Source organism: Aythya ferina (genome assembly GCF_964211825.1).
Source record: "Aythya ferina genome assembly, chromosome: 1".
NCBI classification, from domain to species: domain Eukaryota; kingdom Metazoa; phylum Chordata; class Aves; order Anseriformes; family Anatidae; genus Aythya; species Aythya ferina.
Window position 1 is genome coordinate 164,900,922 of NC_140296.1, and position 23,236 is coordinate 164,924,157.

At 36.6% G+C, this 23,236-nt stretch overlaps 1 protein-coding gene across 1 annotated transcript in view; it reads right to left on the reverse strand.

Moving 5' to 3' along the window:
* The window catches only part of OTOGL (otogelin like), a gene marked incomplete at its 5' end in the record, with an annotated part of 93,788 nt that overhangs the window by 39,092 nt on the left and 31,460 nt on the right, over positions 1-23,236 (reverse strand). The window contains 6 exon segments of the mRNA XM_084506096.1: positions 2,597-2,713; positions 5,251-5,370; positions 7,070-7,216; positions 7,759-7,893; positions 20,749-20,887; positions 22,054-22,161. Coding sequence (XP_084362222.1) covers positions 2,597-2,713; positions 5,251-5,370; positions 7,070-7,216; positions 7,759-7,893; positions 20,749-20,887; positions 22,054-22,161 — 766 coding nt within the window.

The following is a 23,236-nucleotide window of genomic DNA, read 5'->3' on the forward strand; positions in this document are numbered from 1 at the left end:
GACTATTAATAAGTATGACTGTCTACACTTTCTGTTTGTTCATTCTGAAGAGCATGTTGAATGTGACAGTTCTGTGTTTTCATAAAGCAAATGCTGCCACCTATAGCCATTCTGTTAGTTTTGCATGAAGAACAGCAAAACCAGAGCTGCAACTGATGATCAAGTAATTAAAGTAGTAATTTTTAGAGGGGCTTTTGGTCAGCAGAAGAAAGCTTGAGCACTTGGTGATATTTTACAGAAAAAAAAATATATTCTGCATTTATCAAGTTTTTAATATAATTTGTCCAAAAATCTTCATTAGATCAGGCACTCACTTTGCTGCTCTAAAATCCTACTGCAGTCCCAAATTTAATAGCATGATACTGATCCAGTATTTCTTGGATTTAAATCACCTTTTTTGTAATATCGAGTTGATCTCAAAAAGAAAAAAAAAAAAAAAAAGCGTTCTTACTCAACACATAGGAACTTTAAAACAATGCATTTCTTCAGTTTAGAATCATTTATAGACTCTAATCTAGCTCAGCTGTAGAGCACTCCAATGGCACTCATCAGATTTCAGATTACCCAAATAACGCCACAGCAACAAGGCAACACTTATGTAACATTGAGACAGCTTCTCAGCTGGCAGTTGCTAGACACTGGCAGAGATAAGATGATCATTTTTCTGTCTTTAGTGCTTGGAGAGAGATGCCATTTCGCTTTCAATCTTTTTCTTGTTTTGAAAACCAGTGGGTCAGGGACATGAGCATTAGCTCCATTGAAAATGGATGTAGTAACTTAGCAGGAATCACAAATCAGCAGAGTTCAGCCTGTCTCCCATTCGTAGAACAGCATCTCTCCACTTTTGTGACAAGCTGGGAGGCTAGGGTCAAAGCTCCCGCTGAGTTCAGGAGTTATGAGGAAGACCTTTCTTTCTGCAAGTGTCAGGGCTCCCCTCAGGCCCTGCTTTGCTCAGTGCTCAGCCAGGCAATTGCAATCCATCAGTCACTGCCAGCCAGAGATGCGAGATTTTGTCTCCCTTAAAATGGGGTTTTCCAGCCTATGCTGAACACACAGGCTGCCTGTCCTAGAGAAGAATCTTGCCCCCATGCACAGTAGTATCCTTCACTGCCCGCACAACAGGAGCAACTGCAAGAGCACAGCTCCATGCACATCCTGAGACTCACAACTACACCTTCTGTTCCTCCCAGGCCTCCAGTGTCTGTCTCTGCTTGTATGCTTTTTTTTCCTTGGAACCACTTTCCCTGCCTGTGCTGCCAGTAGTTAGGCAGGTATCTTTGATAGGAAGTCACAGTACCTTTCAAAAGAGCAGTATTTTTCACATGCTAAGGTTATAAAAACACCTGAAAGATGTTTACTTTAAAAGCTGTCTCATACAAGATGGATGTGCATATGAAAATACCTGACAATTGATTAAATGCCATGTTTTGCACCTGACATGAATTTCTTAATATCAGTATGCTAAATTCTTGGAATAATAATTGAAAATGTTAATCACAACATGGGTAAGATACGGGAAACGAATGTTCAAAAGAAAATGTCTTTCTTTAAGAGTTATTATAATACAGGTCCTTAAAAACTCTCAAAAGTTCCATTTTTATTTATTGCTTTCCACTTTGAAAATACACTCATCACTGTGTTCTCAGGCACATGCTCAAAAAATTCTTCACATAGTAACCAAAGTCAACATTAATAAATTTCCTGGGTTAAGCTTCTGCAACCTCCTCTTCAGGCAAATTCCTCACCATGTTGATATCAAACTTCAGTCCTGAAAGTCAGGAGGTTCAGCTGAGACACCTAACAATCTCATTTAATATTAATAGTCATAAAGAAAAACAGAGACTGAAACAAAATGTCATAGTGAGTCTTGCCTGCACAGGTGTTAAGAAGCACGTCCAATTACTGAATACCTTTGGGAGGCTAAAATCGGAAAGAGGTATAAATGTAATGAGCACATCACGCGTTGATAAAGGGTGAACTATGATGGAATAAAAGATTCCCACACAAGCTGTTGTCGTCCCCATCTCATTTAGACTGATCTTAATGACATTCTTGCAACTCAAGTTCCAAGCTCAGCCAGGTATTGGGGAAATAAGGACACCATACTGTGGAGTTTTGATAAAAAGCAGATGATAAGCTGTCAGCCAATTAAAAATACTGATAGCTCTGAAGTTAAAATCTTGCTCTCTCATATTTCTTTCTATATTGAGCAGAACAGTTAACAAAATAAAACCATTTTAGATAAGCTGGAGGCACATTACACAAATGTTTATTTTAGAAACCTATGATATACACAAAAGCCTTTAAAGTGCAGTTACCTATATAAATAAAATATATAAATAAAGCCTAAAGAGAACAGAACTCTGATTGTCCTGTCTACTAACTCATGACTCCCAGTTACCACCATAATGTTTAGGCTCCAGTTTTGATAGGAACAAGGAGCTCTGCTCAAACATAGCCCACCCACATAGTAGCAGAGCTCTACTAAGTATCCTCCATGGCATTCAGGCAGAGGGGAATGGCAAAAAGAAATTAATTACTGGAATTTTAATGTTTTCCTATTTGAGAGCAAATCTGGGTTATTTAATAAACTTACCACATTGCGACAAGGTGCGAAAACATCACTGTATAAAATTGAGCATTCCTTTTTCGCATAAGGGAACTTGCTCTGATGTACCTCACATGGTCTTAGTGTTTCATTTGGGCTCTTGCACTTAAAAGCAAACAAAACCATCACAAACATTTTACACAAAGATGTGTTTACCATGGACTCAGGTACACTATATGCATCCTACATGTATATTTCAATACTTGCATACTCAGAAAACTCATATAATGTTTACATGCTATTTTCTCCATCTTCTTCTACCCCTGATTTGTTGTTATAATTGAAAACATTTGAACAAAACAGAATCTTTGTGTTTTGTTCTGAAGTACTAAAATGTTCCTGCTGTCTGCTCAGTGTATGAAGACAAAATGTTTTCTTTGTGACACACTATAATCATTACCAGAGCAACCAACTGTAACATCACAAACAAATACATGGTCCAAATCCATCTCTGGTGGTTTTGCACTGACTTTAAATGGAGGCACACTACAGATGGCTTTAGCCCTGTAAGTTCAAATAAAGAAGCAGCGGTAGGAAGAGAGCAACACATAAAAAAATAGAGTCAAAGATTATCATGATAACTCAAAAGTGCTGAGATACAGCTCCCTCTCTTTAAGTCTCTCTTCAAGAAAAAAACAAAATGAACAGAAAAATATAACCAAAACGACACTCGGCTCACAAGTTCATCCAAAAGCATACTCCCTTGGTGCAGCAGAGAAGCCCAGGAGACGGCAGTGATGGATCTATAGGCAGAGTTGGGGTGTTGTGGCACAGCCTCGGCTGCAGAGCAGTCTCCCAGTGCACTGCCCTCCTGTGCGGGTGTTCTGATAGTGTTGTGTGGGGATGTGCTGCCACTCCCCGGAGGGAGAAACCCTGGAAGCATCCCACACGCCTCATCGTGCCAATGCCGGCATGTTTGCCAGTAGCAGAGTTGGGTTGTAGGCCTCCAGTTACCAAATACGCCTTTCCAGTGTTTAGATTACACAGAAAGGATGACCAGGATACCTCTCTGCAAAGGCCAGAGCTCCTTTCTGAAAAATGTCCTAATGATGCCTACTGAGAAGGCAGATACAGTGCCAAGGCTGCCTGAGCACAGGCTGCCTACTAGGCCAGTAATGAATTCAGGTCCTCCGTGCTCTGGCAGCCACAGAGACTGGAAGATTATACGAGATTTTACAAAAATATATGGCCTCAAAAAGGCAAGTGCAAGTTTGGGTTGGTTAAGCAAAGGTCATAAAACTCCAGAAGTTCATGTTAGGTTCAAATTGTGCAAACACTGTGCCATTTATTAAAGCAACCACTGAATCCAATGAACAGATAAATTGAAAAAAAAAAAAAAAAAAAAAATATATATATATATATATATACGGGATTGGAACCAAAAAGATATCTTTATTTTTTTTTATGGAATAAAACCCAAAGCCTCCCAGTTACACTTGCTTCTTCAAGTATTTTTTTCAAAGGGAAGAGAGCAAATGGAGAGCTAGTCTCTGGGACCCCTCCTCGTACCCTGCTAACCCTGGCTATGAGTCATCAACACTCAGTGCTCAGCCAAGATGAACACTTTCAGTGTTCACTGTGTAGGAGCCAACACATTTCCCTTGCTTGGTCACAGGATTAAAAGATTTTATGTGGTGTAATATAGACCCAAAAGGAGAAATTGAGGGAGAAAAACCTCAAAGGCTTTCTTCCAAAGCAGAAGAGAGATCATATTCTTTCATGAGGTGAGAGATTCTGGTTCAATTTCCTTCTCTGGGTCAGGGAGAGAACAGATTAAAAACCGGGTCTTGCAGGCATCCTAAGGGAGTGTTTAACAAATATTGATTTATCAGGAGGTTCACAATGCTATAAAACCTTTCTCCTCAGCACAAATGAATAAAATACCTATTCTCTGTGTTATAAAACACAGTTGCACACTTGCTCTCTCCAGCCTCTTCCCTCCTCCTCTGAAAGCTAATGGGTTGTGCCTGATGCTGTTCTTGCCTTTTCTCTCCCACCACTTCACCACTGCTGCTTCATCAGTTTGCTTTCCGATTACAAACTACAATCAAAAAAGATCACTGATTGAACATGAATGTACATTTTATAGCTTCCTTGGCATAGCTCCTCCTTTGAATTTCTGTCTTGTGCTGTGGAGAAAGCCCCTTCTGCATTCACTTGTATGCAGGCAGCCTTGGAGGGCTGATGACACCTCCTTCTCCAGTTTATTCTTTCAAATCCTATTTGCTTTCAGTATTCAACATCCAAAAAATTACAATTGCTTTTAAAATTGGTATGAATCTAAATATCAAAAGCATTTTATCTAAATTTGTAGAAAACTGAAATCCAGACAGCATCATTAGTTATCCAATGATAATTAGTTATCATTAATACAGGGATAAGTGTATCCTTACCTAAAAAGATTGGATTGTTTCATTTAAATTCAGTTTATGTTTCTTTCATTTAAATTCAGAATACATTTCTTACAATATAAGACATTATTAACACATCTCATACCTACAGACATAAAAATAAAAATATCCTCGTGCATACAGACCGTCAGTTTAGAAAATCCCTGTACTTCATGTACTAATAATCTATTCATTTATAAATTAAAATTAATGACTTTTTTTTTCTAAATTTTAACTAGACATGGAACTTACCTGTCCTAATACCCAGCTGTCTCCAAATACCTGTGCATTTCTCACCTCCATGTTGTTGGATGTAGTCAGATCATTTGAAGTGTATTTGTCAAAATTTCCACACAAACCTGCCAGTTTACCCTAAACAAGAAGGATTTATTTTTTACATATACTGATAGTCAATAATCAATATGGACTATATTTGTAAAGTAAAATATTCTTAAACTGTAAAAAGTGAATGCAACTCTGACTTAGACTTGGAAAATATCTGATATTATGTGATGCTTACAGTAACCAATTGCAAATAACTTTCCATAGAAATTTCTTCATGTTTCCCAGAACTTGCTCTAACTACAAAGTAAGAACTTAGTAATATTTTCTTCTGAAAGTTTAGTACTACATACAATCCAGAAGTCAAAAGTTCAGGTGAATTACCTTGTAATTTTGCAGCCTGTCTAGTTGTTATGATTAAAACTCGCTGCCTCTAATTTTAGATCACATAGCAAGAACATTCATAACAGCAGTTATGAAAGAGGCAGCTGCAACATTCTTGTGTTTAGGGAAGTGCTGCTGATGAACATACATATATGCATACATGCACATATAGATACATACAGGAAAAGACACTTCTGCATGATAATACAATGTAGAGCTGGGTTTCTGGGGTGCTCCAGCTCACTCTAATCATTTTTTTCATAATGAATGCTGCAGACCTTATCTTACTAAACTGGAGCCTAAGGAAAAAACAGCTGCTAGAAACAGAAGGAATTTGAAGTATTGCTGCATCTGCGTGCAACTTTTAGATCTTAGCCTCTTGTTAGCTTACTGTAAAATAGGAAAATAATTTTTCATCATCATTATTATGTGTATCGACAGTTGATAAATCTGCAAGCAAGCATCTTATGGTTATTGAGAAAAAAGCCTACAATAATGTTGCTTTAAAATAAGATTAGATGGTTATTATAACTTTGACCTACGCTTCAAAATACCTGATGTTGTTTTCTAGCATGGTGCACTTTCTCTTCTTTTACTGTAAACTGTTCTCTCTCAGTACATGCACTCATAGCTAAAATGGAGCAGGGATGTAATTATTGAAAGTGCAGATTAAGTTACTCCATTAGAACTCATGGATTGAGCTGCAGATGCACCAAGGCATACAGATGACGATGTAGAAAAGGACTAGAGAAGAACAACTGGAAAGATAAAGAGCCTCATTCTTCCCTGCATCATTACCTAACCGTGTCATGGGATGCTTATGAGGTTTAAGTGCAAGTTCTTGTCTAGATCCTTTCCCATCTCTCTTTTTTTTTCTTTAATTGATACCCTTGATACCCAAGACGAGACACCATCTGTTCACTATATCTCAGGGTGCAGTTCCACCATCAACCTAACACAATCTGTGGTACAAAACTGCTTTCTTCCATGTTGCTAGCTAAGCATTTCCTGCGTTTCTTTTCCACTATTTTCAGCAATTACAAAAACATACGCTTAACTAGGTAACTCAAAACAAATCCTCTTTTCCCACCCCAAATTAACTTTGAGTCAGAGCTGAATCACTTGCATTGCAAGGCTGCAATGTGTGGAGCATCAGAGTAAACATGCATATAGGAACAACCCCTTCTCTTCAGGACTTCAGTCATTAAATTGCATCCTCAGGCACTTCTTATCTGTGAAATGCTAGCAGCTGAACACCATGTTAAACAGCTATATCACTAGGAAATTTAGTCATGAAGAAAAGGCAATCACAGTAATATAAGAAGATATCACACTAGTAACATTGAGAACTACACAAAATCTCAGTTGATTTTTTTTTATTATTTTTTTTATTTTTTTGGCTCACCTTCCATCGAGGTCCAACTTTAATATGCATCATGGTCTTCTTATCCCACAGAATTGTAATGTCCTGTTCTGGAAAGTGTATCACAGTATAATATCCAGCCTTCCACAGCTGATAGTTAGATTTGTTTTCCTGTCCCCTTAAGACATTCTGACAGAAATGAATATTTTTTATTATCTAATAAAGTAATTCTACCAAGGTATGCAGCCAATTAAGAATGTAAAGTGTATAGTGAATAATATTGTACCTGTAGCATATAACTGAATCAATACTATTACTATAAAGGTTGTTTAATATTTTGTTACATGTATTCTGCCTTCTTCGATATTATGCCTTTTGGATCATTCAAGTTTGTTTTTATTAGATACTTTGGTTTCTCTTCAAAAACAAACAAACAAACAAACAAAAACAACAACAACAAAAAACAAACGGAGAGAAACAAACAAATGCCAGTATGGTTTGACTCCTTGAGGCTTTTGAGCAGTCTTCTTTGTGAGACAAATAGAACTCAGAGAAAAAAAAAAAAAAAAAAAAAAGATAAAGTAAGATTTTTCATGGGAGCTGCTGTGTATTTGAGGCCTAGGCATTTGTGCTTCATTAACCCAGACTGAGATATTTTCCAAAAATATGCTCCTTTAGAGTTGTAACTTCTATCTTAAAAAGCAACCCAAAAAGGAAAGAAAATAACTAACCTGCTTCTCAGAAGGTTCACTGAAATAAATCTCAATGTCTCCAACAGTGATGAAAATATTCTTTGAGCAAACAATATCATTATCAAAGCACTTTTTGTTCTGAGCAATTATAGATATGTTTGAGTTATCTGTGCTCTGCAACATGAAGAAGAAATCATTTTACTTATAGATGCAATTGCATTTCATTCCTGCAGATTTATTCCAGCCTCATAAACACAAAAACAAAAACAAACAAACAAACAAAAAAGTTGAATACCTTAGTGTTCTCACATCTTTGAAATTAAATTCAAGAAAAAAAAAAAAAAAAAAAAAAAACACCAATTAAGGAACTGCATTTTTAAATTCAAAGCTGAACCTTCAAGAAACTTGGACTTTGGATTTTAGCACAAAGAACCATTATGTTCAGCTATGAGTCCTCTTTCTGAGGATCTCAGAAACTCATAGGATCAACCTATCCCTAAACTAAGAATCTAGTTTAGTCTTGCAAAATGTGCTCATACGTGGAATCCAATACTTACTGCACAGTCTGGTTGTCATAATTGAGACATGCTATAAAAAGAGCTGTATTTTTAAACCAAGGTACTTGAGATCAAGCTGTTCATATTTTTAAAGCCAAGAAACCTACCATCAGTCAGTAGTAGATAAAACAATTTTCATACAAACATCTATAAAAATGTATGAAGCTGTGAGTCATACTCAACGTTATTGGAGTGGGGAATCATTTCTGACGATATTTTTTAAATTATTATTATTTTTTAACACTTAGAGGTATTGTCTGGAGACCAGTGATATTATCAGCATTAATAACACTGCCACAAATAAAAATGAAGTTGTTATTACTGTTACTATTTTTTTTTCTTTTATTTCAATTCTGTACCAACCCTTGCAGGACAACAAGAAACAGTAGCTGTAGGACAGACTCAAGAGGTTTATCCATAAAAAACATAACCATTTACAACCATAAAAGCCAGTAACAGTGCTTCTGAAATAAGCTCAATTTATGATCACATTGAGTCTTATAGTCATTACAGACCTGTGACAGACATGAAATAAAAATCTTGGAGGTGGCAAGTTCTATATAAGGGCACTTAGTCATTCAGTCACATATGAGACACTTGGGTAGTGCTGGAAACAAAAAGATGTTTAAACTTCTCTTCTCACTCCCACCCTCCTTTAACCTCTCTCTGAGAACACAACTAGCTAGAACTAATTGCAGATGCTAATGAGCATAGTGGGCAAGATGGGAATGGTGGCTCTCAGCAGCTTGCCAGTGCTGGGAACTCTTGGCTCCCAGCGATGTTCTTGGAGAGCTCCACTCAGCCGCAAGGGGAGGGACCCCTGCCCCTGCCCTGGTCTGTGCCCTCAGCACCTCTCCCCAGAGCTTTGCTCCCTCCCTTCGGCAGTGTACCCCAAAATGTGCAGGGAGCATACCCCTAACTACTCCGTATTTGTTCTGCACTCATCAAAGTTCAAAAATAAAAACCATATCAGCAATTTTTCCTTACCAGTGAGAAACTGCATAGAGAAAATATTCCTGCTGCAGGAAGCAGCTTTTTTTCTTTTTTCCTTTAATAAAAATCAAGGTGTTTTAAAGAACACTTTCAATCCAAAACCACAAAACAAACATTTAAAAAAAAAAAATCCTAGATGATGGTACGTGTAGAGGTATTTTTGTTGCCACACAGAGGAGGTGCTCTACAGCTTTGCAGCCCTGAGTCTAGCATGATCCACAAACCAGAGAATGATGCTGCTTGGCACAGAGAAGACTACAGCAAGTGTGAGTGGATGCGATGAATATGAGATCCAGTAGATGCCAGCAAGCTTTTTTACCCTAACACCAGGGTGTAAGAAACAAGCAGGTGGTGTGTGCCAGCAATCAGCTGGGAACACAGTGGTTAAGGTGGGCTAAGCAGGGTCTAGATGCCAGTGGTGAGGGGCTGCAGGAAAGCAGCTCTGCTCTTCACCTTTTAGCAAGGGAGCACAGTTCAAAAGTACTGGAAGCTTTGGAGTAGAGAGAGGTTCATCTGTCCTGTCCTGCAGTAAAGTTGTTTTAGGTTGCACTCGGAATAAAATTGGTCGCTACCTTTTTGGGAAATGCACTATGTTTTAATTAAGCCAGGCTTACTGCTGGAGCCCATCCAGTAATTATTCCCCTCCGAGTCAGATAACAGCCCAGAGCATTTTGGGATTTATTGGAGGTGATGTGGTAAATTAAAAAGGAGACAAACTCATTAGTTTGGTAAATAGGATGCAAGTCGATACCTTCTATGCTGGCCAAGGGAAAAGTGAGCAAGGAAGCTACCCCCTTGCCATGAGTCAGTTCAGAAAGGGGCTTAGCTTGCAGTCTGCAGATCTAATTGATGCCTGGAACATTACGGGCTGTTTTCATTGCAAAGTTCATTCCTCTTCAGTTAGCTTAGCCTCAGCAAAAGGGGGTACTCTGAGTTAATGGGGAAGCAATGTCTTCACTGTAAGGAAAGAGATGGAGGGTTTTATTTTAAATAAGGATTGTTAATTCAGGCTAATTATCCCACAGTAAAAATACACCTTTTTTGGCAATGAAGACAAGTTCTTGGAGCAGCATCGGGTAACTGTACTAGCTATGCTAATCAAAACTGCTGCCTGTGCCTTCTGACAGTCCAGGCCAATCCCTTCAGCAGAACAGCATCAACATACTCGAGACAGAAGTTTTTGTGTATGGTTGGGATTTGAGCCAAGGGCAAAAGTTGAGTTATATTTCAAGTTAACTCTGCAGCAGAGAGAAGCCTGGAGACAGGGAGTGTTTTGCTGACCAAAGCCAGAACAGGGAGTCCTGAAGACATGTGAAGTACTTCCTTACTTGTAGGACTTCATGTTGGTGTTAAATTACTGGAAATGGTGCAGGATGGAAATGCAGTTCAATAGAACTATGTGTAAACAGATGTTTAAGAAAAAAAAAAATGTTTACATTAAATACGGAATCTTCTGTACTTTGTCTCTTTCCAATTAAATCTTAGACCTAAAACAAATTTAAGAACAGTTATCTCTTATGGCTCAAACCTTTCAAGACAAGATTTCCTTTACTTACGCGCCTTTGCCATTCTCTCCATACAACTCAGTAAAAATGGTTCTTCTCCCACCCATGCAATACCATCTAAATTCAAAGTTGATTACACCATGGCTACAATGGGCTTCAAATTAGTCTGTAGCTGCTGTATGAGCAGCCTCTGCTATCAGCAAGGAAGAAAAGTACGGTTGAAATATAGTGCTTAACTATTGCCAATGCAGAAGAAAGAACAAGGACTAAGATAAAGTGAGGATTGTCTTTTACTATTGAAGACAGAGAGGTCTTGGGGAAATCGCTGGAGCTCTTAGGGACTGCGACGTTATAAGTGATAATGATCGATTTCTATTTCTCTAGTCTGTGCTGGATCCACACACAGGTATGAAAACCAGCTTTTGTCAATGTTGTTGGAAGAAATGTCTGAGTGGGCACTTGGAGCAGGTCTAATAAATAACAAGGTGTTATTTCCTCCTTTCTTTCTCTCTCTCTCTCTCTTTCTTTCTTTCTCTCTCTTTCTCTTTCTCTCTCTTTCTCTCCTTCTCTTTCTCTCTTCCTCTCTTCTTCTCTTTCTCTTTCTCTCTCTCTCTTCTTTCTTTTTTTCTCTCTTTCTCTCTCCTTCTCTCCCTTTTTTTTTTTTTTTTTTTTTTTTTTTTTTTTTTTTTTTTTTTTCACAGCCTTTCCAAGGCAGAGTTGCTCTTTACCTTTTTAGGTAAAATGCACCCGACAGGGGATGTACTACAGTTCATCATGTTAAACCTACTTACGCTGACAGAAACTAGAAATAAAATGGTTTTCCCACTGCAAGAGTATCTTCCCACGTAAATTACCATATCCAGCCTGTTCCAACTTAATATCAGTTTCTTTGTGATAACATGGAGTTGCCAAGCAACAAGGAAGACAGAGTCACAGATCTGGGCAGTCAGTCAAGCGCTCATTGTCAGTCCTGCTTCTCAGAACATTCTTTTTCTAGACTTCACTGCACTTTTTTCCATATTTCTTCTTATCCAAAAAAACATGGTCCTTTCGATTTTTTTTTAGTAGTGCTTCGGAATGCTAGGGCTTATTTTTGTTAGAAACTTTCTATTTCAATATCCCAGCAGAAATTTCTATCAACCAACAACAGCACTGTGCAGCATACTTACATAATGAAACTGAAGCCTGGGATGAGATAATTTACGGGGGCTGTATTTATTTCTTTGAAAGGTTCATTAAAATCTCTCTAATTTGTCAGTATGAAGACTTATTTTATTTTATTGATATGCTGCCTTCTTTTGTTGTTGTTGTTGTTGTTTGTTTGTTTCCTACAATATGCTAACTTGCAAACTAAGTTGCCCACAAAAGCATCTAGGGACATACTGTAAACTAGACAGAGATAGATCAGCCCCATTTTCCTTTTGTTTTCATGACTCATTGGAGATTTTCATATATAGCTGCAAACACAAATACATGTCAAAAGCTCCAAAACAATGAAAAAAAATACAATTATTCTTAAAAGTATATATATATATATATATATATATATATATATTTCTCTTTCCTGCATATTTTAAGAGAAATGCTATTAGTTCTGTTCAGACAAGCTTTCAGGAAACTCAGAATTAGTCTGATAGTCGTTTAGAGTGTTCTGAATTCCTTCTGAATGAATTTAACATTCAAAAACATTGCTTCAGCAAGCTTGATGCAAGGGGGAGTAAAGCATCTTATCCCAGGCTTAGTGAGCACTTCAGCATAAATATTAAAGTGGTTTTGGAGACCAGCCATATGATTTGGCACCTGACATGATCTTTCTGTTAGTTTATTGTACCATTTTCTAGGGTGGTTCATATCCAGATAATCTTTAAAAATACATTAGTTATTCAAAATTCATTCACAGATGACAGCAAGAAGCATCTCTGATTGAAAGGCTTCTTTTTGTTTTGCTTGTATGATAATTTCTCCTATACCGTTCCAAAATGATACACATACATTCTGTATAACTACATAATACCTGCTTATCCTGAACAAATTTGTACCATCAGTTTTCCCTATAGGTATTCAAATATTGGAGCAATATTATTCAAAGTCAGCAGATGGCACTGATACACACTGTCTCAGTTTAGGAGAAAATCTGCATGAGATTTTGGATACAATATTATAGGAAAGAGAGAAGTTGTCCTCTCACAGGAGAGAGAAAAGGAATAGTAATATTATTTATTTTCCCACTTATGTTATTTCTACATAAGTATACAAAAACACACTTAGGAACTATGAACCTAAAAGAGATAAATTGCTCATATACATACAAAAAAATTTTAATTCCATCAGTGTCTTCTACAGTGGCAGACTATGTGATTATTTGCACTTAAAATATGGCAAAGAAACTTGCAATGAGTCTGTGCGATATGACACATTCCTGTTACTGTCATACAATTGAGTAAAGATGCAGGAGAGCAACACTAAATAGAATCACTGAAGAAAATTCAAAGGGAGAGAGATTATCCCAGCTACTGACTCACTCTCAAACTACTTCCAGATGTCTGCTAATGCATTCATGATAACTCCTTTCTATTTCTTTAAAAGAGACTTCCCAAAATTATAAACCTCAGGCAACATGAACTCTCAACAACTCTTGAGAAAGATCATTACAAGTATGTGTACATGTATACAAGCAACAGAAAAAATAGATCATCATATCAGTTTTTATTTATTATAGAGATATTTAGTTGTAATTTTATGGCAGTCTAGAGTTGTTGGGTGTTCTTGCATTTTATCAGTAACATTTTTAAATCCAAATAAATTTCATAATTCTACTGCTAATAATGTAAAGTACGTAATGGGGAAAATTTTACTTGATACACTTCATAACCTTTTCTTCTAAGTCAGCACTTTTGAATTTTTAAAAAATTGATGAAATCAAATAGAGATAGCTAGAATGGGTTTGGTTTTTCTTTTTAATATTTTAAGATAAATGCACTAAAGAGGTTTAAGAAAAGATCCTTTAAAACAGATTTTCTTTTGTTCCACTTATTTAGCTTTGCATGTTTATGCCGGCAGACTTACTTTTGCACAGGTCAGATTACTGCAATCCTTTTCTAATTAAAAATTAGATATTCTGAAGATTGAGGATTTGGGAACATTCAAATATTTGTTTCCAAGTGACACAGTCTGCAGCATAAGCTGTTCTGATATATAAACCAGCAGCACAGTTGGTGATGTTATTTTTACATATCTACATAACTATTTATATGAGACTTATTTGTATTGTACTTGTATTGTTTTATTAATAAGTGCACAATAAATGTAAATATTTTATCACTATTCATTTGCAATGATAAAACATAATAGAACAGAAAACAGAAAAGGACAGGACATAGTGGTGATAAATTTGCCTTTCTGACCTCTAGCAAACTATGGCAGGAACTAGAAAACTGGAAATTGCAAGAAAACTATTTATTTATTTATTTTTAATATAAGGAATGTTAAATGTGCTTACTTACACTGCTATAGGCTTAAGTCTTATATTCATACATTCAGAAACAAAAATACTCATATCCTGAACTAAACCAAAATAAATTTAGGTCACATCTCTCACTGACAACAGCAAGCATCAGAGGCCATAAAATGCTAAGCAGCATCTATGGGTGACAAGCCTGAGCACCTCCTACTTCAAAGATGGCAACAGGTTTCCATTGCACTGCTGACAACGTACCATAGAGCTTCCTGAAACAGCAGCACATGGTGCTATTTTTTCCTCAACTTTTACTGCTCTAACAATAGAATGTGGGCAGCAACAGTCCACAAAGCTTTACCCACCAGAGGTGTCTCAACTGAGACAGCCATTCTTACAGTGATCTGACTTTTCGGGCAACTATCAGATGATAATATTTTAGAGTTGGTATGACCAAAGAGCTGATGGATGCTGAACATAAACAGAAATCCAAGGTGAAAAGGTCACTTTCTTCAAGCTGGGTGGTTACTACATGGCAAGGCCCACAGAAAGAGGATCTAACTTATGAGTCATACCATGCTCCTCCGAATAGCCAAACTCATGGCAAGAAACTTTTCCCCAAGCCTTTCCTGGAAACCTTCCATGCTAATCTGCACAAATTGAAAGAAATCTTTCCTTTGTTGGAGAATAAAAGTGATTCATTCACTGCATAATTTAATGGTCTGAAGAATCAGGTGTTGGAGACAGAAAGGCATGTAGAGGTAATTGAGTCTGAAATCATTGATCTGGAGAAAATGGAACCAGAGCATAAATCCATTGCCAAGTGTAATCAAATCTTCTGCTCACAGAAGGGATAAAACAAATGGAAAAACACAAACAAGCCAACATTATCTGGGCTCTGTGCTGCCCAGCTGAAGAGTAGGATGGAAAGGAATGTCTCCCACGGGGACCTGGCTACTGTCTTTTGCAGGATTTCCATAGACCCAGAAAAAAAGGGGGCATCCAGAATGGTTTCCTCTAAAATAGTAGGACTGATGAAAAGCAAACTGTTGGTGTTCTTTGCAACTAGAGCAAGGCAAACAACTCACAGTAAATAATATTTTCCCTGAATAGTAATGTCCTTTTTTGGACACTAATTTGCACAGAAATTGTCAAGAAACACATTGTTATTTCTATGCAGTTACTGTTGATATAAATTACTTGAAAAGTGGTTTAGGTGGATATATTTTGGTATATCACTTACTCATGAAAGCCTTTGATGGAAAGTAGCTTTGAGGATTATATAGGTTAATTAAAAAAATAAAGATGTTCTGATTACAATCCCATGTTACAATTTTATTCCCTGAATAAAAGAACTTTTAGAGTCAGGTTTCCAATTTAAAACCCCCCAGCCTGTTAAAAGAAAATTATTTTCTTAACTATGAACAGTTCATTTCACGATGTTGGTTAACTGAATCTGCAGCTGTAATCCTCAATAGGGTGACCAACAGCAAGCAGAATGTGTTAATTTTACCAGCAGGCTATGAGAGAGATCATGAAGATACTACTACATTCTATAGGTTTGCTAATTTAATGGATCTACAGACTGTCTGACACAAATAATGTCAACAAAAGCCACACAAAAAATATATATACATAAATATTCAATAAGGGGAAGTGGAATAAAGGCTACTTCTGCCTCCTCAGATGTGACAAATGAATAATTGAAAAGTGGTTGCTTTGTGTGTGGTTGCTGCAGTTTATATACAGTCATCATTTAACAAATTTAGTAACCACATATATCAGCAAGTAACAGGTAAAAGATTATCACTGCATCAAACAACTTCTGTATTAAGCATTCTAATAAAGAGAGCATAAACTAGGAGCTTCATAGTTGTCTCAATTTATAAAAGAAGGGATATGTAAAAAAAGGAGCTTCCTTACTGTATTCCTGAGGGCAGACCCACTATCTAACACAAGGGACACAGGACAATCATTTGGAAAACTGGGATACTGGCTTAGTTGATCACGTATGTTTTGTTAAATGAACTTCTTTCTCAACAAATGGGCTCCCATGTGGTGACTCTTGAACCTTCTAATTGGTACAACATGCCAATTATTTGATCAAATGTCTGCTTGTTGTTTTCATAATCCTCCAACACATTAAAACCAGTGGCAACTTTGTCTTTAAAAGAGCCTTCATGGTTGCATCAAAGTGATTTAGAAAGTGACTAACATGGCCAAACCCATGGTCCCTCTAAATTCCCCTTGCAGATTTCACCAAATCAGAGAAAATATAAATCTGCTCCTCAGAAGAGAACAATTCTGAGGGGCTCCGAAGTACAAACATGCTGACCCTACAAGCCTCAATAAAGAATATACTGAAATGCAGGACTGGAAACCAACACAAAGCAAGAAAAAGACCAATGTGTATAATAGAAAGACCGCAATATTACTGTAAAAGCAGAAACTCTATGAAACACAACTGGAAGAAATAAATAGCAAGCACAAATAATGCTCAGTAAAAGTTTGCTAGAAAATAAGATCATTTTGTTAGGGAAAGAATGTAGCATCACTGAAGACAGAAGACAAGAAGGAAAATGTAATAAAACAAGGTATTTACATATTTTTAATTAGGAAATTGGTTGGAATAACTAAATCAATGAAGTATTTGCATGATCCATACTGATAAAAGAGAAATTTATTGGTCTCCTAGGGTTTGCTTTTTTTCCTTTGAAATTACTGAGTCGGGTTTTAAGAAGCAAAAATATTGATATCTTCTCTGTGAATGTCAGCTATTCATACAGAAACTTTACACCTCAGTGTGCATGGTAACTCCTAATTCCTTGTTATCATGTCATGAAACATTAGTGGCCTAATTTTCTTGATTGCATTAATTTTTTTTTTGGTCATTATTTGACTGATGTATATATCTCCTGAACTAATTATAAAGGGCTTTTTCATTCACCTACTGCCACCTTAAACAAAAAGATCTGACAGATGATACTCTTGTTGAAAACAAAGTTTAAAGTTTCATAATTGGCTGAAAGATAATACTTGATTTTCCCCCCATCAGAGCACAGGAGTTCCTTATTAAAAAGTAAGGATGACTACTTTGTTCGGTAGAGTGCAATATAGTGGCAAATTAAAGAATAGTTCAAATATATTAGATTCATAGAGTCTAACAGCCAAATCAAAAGGTGTATGTTTGTAAAGCATGTTGGAACAGAGCGTTATCCTGAAATTGGGGACATGGGATCCAGGTGATAACTCTTAGACCCGGTTCTGTCTCAGGGATGAATTAGTGTGCTGACAAATTAATTGTAGTTATGGTTTCCCTTATTGCACTGCTATAGTACCCTTGTTTAAAGTATTTAAGATAGCAAAGATGAAATTGTCTAGTTCTAACAGGAAAAAGATTAATAAAAGGACAAAGTTATTACAGTGTTGTATATATATAAAATATTAGGACCACATCAACTACTTCAGTTTCAGGTGTTTGGTGAGCCCTTTACACACTATTCCTAAAAATCAACTTTATAATAGCACTCCAAACTACCAGTAAACCAATTAATTTTTCACTAGTAACTATCAAATCTATGATTCTCTGTAATACCTGTGCATATACTTGAATTTATTTTTAAGTTAAAAAATACTGGTATATTGGTTTGTGGGACAGGTAGTATGGTTTAGGAGACAGCTCTGCCTGCCAGGATGTTAGGCAAGGCACTTAAACATTGGCAACTACATCTTCTTTCCCACCTTTCATCTGGCTTGTTTATCTCAACCTAGAAATTCTGTGATTCTGTGATTCTGTGATTCTGTGATCTGGAGAACAGACTGTAAGAGACAGGGCTCTCTAGCATACATTCTACGCAAAAAGATGCTCAAGGGGACTCATTATATTAATGTGAGACTACTATAAAAAAACAATGCTGCACATGGTCATTATATAGAGTAGGGCAATGATGAAAATACAGGCATGGAATCCTCTGATCTTTGAACAACAAAGCCTGTTTTGAAAGAGCAGCCTCATCACGCAAACATGTCTGCTCATATAATGTACTTTAACCACATCACTGCATGGTACACAGCTGCAGTGGAACCATGTACATGGCAATAAAAGCATATGTGAAATTGCAGAATGGATGATGCCTTGTATTATCACTCAGGTTGCTGCTAGTAAGACACCTATTACAACTCTTTCTTATACTTTTGTCACATAAAATTTAATTCCTGCATATTAATAGGCAATTTAGAGTCTATCTTCATGGTAGCACAGTCACAGTTATTTTTTCTAAGTGTGCACTGATCTGTATTTTTCATTGTAGAATTTTATCTTCCATTTTATCTTGCAGTGTTTTCTACTGTAAGATATTCTGAACTTTTTGGTGGTCCATTCCTGTTTCAGCTGTTCAGACTGTTTCTATATGATCAGCACTCTGTTTGCTCAGTCCCAGCAAAACATTTTCAAAATTGTTACTGAAAATGTTAAATAGAGGTTTCAGAATCTTCATGGGATATCACCAAGTTCTTCCCATTCAGAGAACAAGAAAAAAAAAAAAAGTAAAAAAAGCCATTTATTCCAATCCTTTACATTGTAACTTTTAAGTTATGTTTGAAAGAATCTTCATTCTCATCCTATTAGAGACTAGTCTATAAAAAATATTTGTTGAAATCTGTCTCCAAAATGTCTTTATGTCTAAGATATACACATATTGACCTGATCATTCTTATCCATATGTCTTCACTGAATAAGTCAGAAGATTCATGATGTGTGACATTCTTTTACAAAAAGGAGTTCAGTTCTTCCCCAATATCATGTCATTTCTCTTTATTATGATTTCAATTAATTTCCTTCATATGGAAATCAGATGTATTAGTCTATTTCTGCCAAATTCAGCTGAGGAGTCCTCTTAAAATATTTAGTTATACTACAATCTTCCATTCCTCTGATTCCAGGATTACAGATCACATAGTTCATCAATTCTATATTTTAGTTCCTTCAAAGTTCTTGTATATCTGCCATATGATCCCATCTTTTGTTTCTTTTTTTCCCCTAAAACTTCTCCAAACTTTTCACATTTAAAAATGAGCCCACAGATATATAATCTATTCTAGACACAATTACGTAGTGCCTGATTTGTGAAAAACATTCCTTCAATATAGATCAAGTTTTCCATATACTAAAGAGAAATGAAAGATCATGAACAAATTAGGCCATATTTTCTCACATTAGCTAAGTTGGGAGGAGGTGAGATCTGAAAAGTCTGAAAAACAGAACTACACATAGGCACTCCAGTTACCGTGTTCACCTGATGAAAAGACTGTTGGCAGGGTGCCATGTGCCTTAATGATGTCACTGCCAGTGCTATTCTTGGTCTCCAAATGCTCCCCATGGTTTGTTTCCAAATAGGTGTTTTCATATGTAGTAGAGTGGCAGGTGACATTTGATTGTAAAAGCAAAACATTCAAGTATCATATGAAAATTTGAAAAAGCAGCCAAGATTTGCCTTATACATCTCTCTAGCTGGATGGCATATAAAATAAGAAACAGCAACCCACTTTTCTGCCTTGTCATATGGCCGAGATTGTTTCACAGTTAAAGTAATCTCTGTTTTTTGCATCTTAAAGGAGGCAGGGTTGTGCAAATACTCATATTCTTCTAAGAGCAAGAGCTCTGTTTTGAGACAATATGATACATGCCAGGAGTTTGTAATGAGGTATTCTTATAGAAAAAAATTCTGGGACCATTACATTTTATTTTGCAGCTGTGAATACTCTGCCAAAGTGTACATGAGATAAACTATTTTCAGTAGTCCTTGTTGAGAAACCATTCTTGTTCTTAAAGTTCAACATTTAGGGTTGACAGAAAATGAATATTCTTCTAAACACATCACTGTAACTCAGAAAACACTCTTAATCTTAATAATAGCAACAATAATAAACAATAGTGTTGTTAGAAATAGAATATATTTCTAAATGTCAGTAATGGTATTTTTAAACAAAAAAGGCTAGCAATGTACTGTAAATATGTGCTATGAGGAACATTAGCATGTAGCTGCCAGACAATGTCAATGAAGTATTTCATTATTCAATTATGAAATCATCATGCTTGATATTATTACATAAACTCCAGATCTGATGCAGAGTACATTTGAGAGATTCCAAGCAGCCTCTGAGGTCCTCATTAACCCTCTGCCAAGCAGAGTTCACAGATAATTTTTAAATAAATGTAAAGATTGTATCTAGCTGTAGACCAGTTCTATAATATTATTCTTCCCTCATTGTGATGAAAACATGGTTAAGGTAGAACAGAAAACTTTGATTTCTGTTCTTCTCTAGACCACATAGCTACATGTACCATTTTCAAATGAATTAGCACAAAATGTCATTTATGGAATCTTCCTTTAGACACATCTGTTTTACACCTGTTTTCTTGATGTTTGTTTCTCTCTATCATCTTCTGATGATCCAAATATCTGCCCTCTCATGGAAACTTTCAGTTGGACACATGAAAATATATGAACAATCTTCCTACCTTTAGCAAGTAAGCTTGGCAGTCACTGACATAATCGTACTCCAGTCCATCAAAGGTATAATAATGTCGATCACCATAAATAGTGCATACAGCTGGACAAGGGTAACTAGTGCAATTGAATATCCCTCTCCGACAAACACTGTAAGGAAGAGCAACAATCAGTATCATCTCATAGCATTTTCTTTTCTACACAGTGTTGAGTATTTGGCCATCAGCACACAGATACAAGGATCCATAAGAAATTAATACAAAATCTTAAAAATTCTATGACTTACGCAAATATTTTCTATCACTGCCTCCAGTAGAGCTAAAACACTATATCATAACATGCTCATTCATAAAACATCAATATTATATTTTTTCTTAAGAAATTTTGTTACATTTACTAAGATATAAATGGCACATATTCAGTGCAAAGGACCTTCAGTAGCTGCCTGTAAGATTTCAGGGTATCATACAAGTATGGAATGAGTTTAAGAAATAAATGCTTATACTTTGAGGGATTACCTTTCCTGCCAGCTATATTAAGAGACATGCTTGAATTTGTTCAAAAGTAGCAGTACAAAAAATTATGAGAACCTCTGGTTGTGCGTGTCCAAGTTTATAAGCTCAATCAACTTGTCAATAATGCATTCAGCTAATTAAAAATGGATAGGCCAAACTTTTGGTATTTTGATAATTCAATGAATATTGAAGTAAAGACAGCTATTTTGGCTAGCAAATTATAAAGGATGAAAAATTGTTTTGTGTCAACATGAGTCAGGTTTTTCAGAAAAGATGCTGGGCACTATCCCATTTTCCAGTATTAATGTGTTTTTTTGTTGTTGTTTGTTTTTAATTTCCTTTCTATTTTTATTGCCCATTTACTTCCTTTATAGTCCCTCATGCTGAATGGTAAACTCACACTGCAAACAGTCCCATTTCCAAGGTGCAGCCTATTTACCAGTTAGACATTTAATTTTCCTTTTTTTCTCTCTGGTTCTCTTTCCTGATAATCTATTCACAAGACACCAGATGTCTTTTCTCTAGAGATTACCTGATATGTGTGTAACCAAACATTTGTTCTTGATGCCTTTTCAACTTTCTTATCCACTGCTTTCTTTTCAGACCTGAAGAAGCACTCACCCAAGTCTGTCTATTCTTCCAAGACTATTATTGAGCCTAATAACAGATATTTCTTGCAACTGTCTATAAACAAGCATATACATTTTTGATTTTCAATTTACTCAACACATTTGCTATGCCAGTTTCATTGCGTGACTAGACTGGGATGATTTGGAAATATGTAAAATGCATGCCACTCACCAAGTGTAACAAGGTGTAGCTATGACTTCTCCTGACAAAAATTCCCTGTCTTTCCAGGTGCATGGACAACTGTCAGGAATATAACATTTCCCTCTGTGTTCAGCCATCCTTTGAAATAAAAGAATTATTAAGATGAAAAAGTAAATTCTTAAGTATATCAACATAGATCAATGCCCAAATCACATCAAGGGCAACTGGCCTTGCATCCAGCCAGGGACAATTTTTCCAGCAGCAAAAGCTGCCCAGATCAAAAAGTGTCCTCTGTGCACCGCTGGAGACCTCACAAAGCTCACAGTTATGGCTCCTCCTTCTACCTCAAAGACAGGATGTTGGTGTGAGGCAGCAGCTCCTCTGCAAGAGCACAGGTAGTGTAAATGCTCCTCCCTGCAAACTGCAACTGCAAAACCAAGTATCTTTCAAGGGTAGTGCCCCACCTAACTATACAGCATCCTTGTGTTATGCACGCTGCTGAGGCTACAGCCAGGCTGCCCTTCTTTCTGTGCTGCTCCATCATTCTCATGTACCAGAGAAACAGTTGGACTGGCATGCCTGCTTCTCTGTCCAGAGCAGCACTCACCCTGTTCTAAGCACAGGAGAGCAAGTCGGGCTATGCTAGCTGTTGCAGAGTTGGCAGAATCAACAAAATACTGCTTACAAAGAGCAGTGCTGAAGGTTACTTGCCTACACCAGGGAAATTGAAACAACTGGCAAGGTTAGACCATTTAATGCAAAAAGTTGCAATTCCAACTAGATCATGAATAAGTGACCCAGAGATGTGGCTAACTACTTTTTGCTGTCTCCTACTTTCCTACTATTTGGCAGCATTAACTTTTTAAAAATGATATACTGCTGGTGTTGCTCTGGAGGGGAGCACTTTCTGCAGTTGTCACTGCAACTGTTAAAAGTAGAAGCAGAGGGTTTTTTTCCTCAAATATGATCTGGAGATTGCTTCACTTGAAGCTAAAGCTGAAATTAAAAGGAATACACAGATTAGAGTTTTCTTCTCCACATAATTAAAGGTTCGTTAAAAATTAATTGGTTTTAAGGAAAGTCAACTTAAATATTCATAAATATGATTAAAATGGGAAAGCACTAGAATGGATGCCTTAGGAAGGTCATTTAGAGTTTCCATGAATGGAAGTGAGTTTAAAATCTGCCACGAATAATATAGGTACTGCTGACA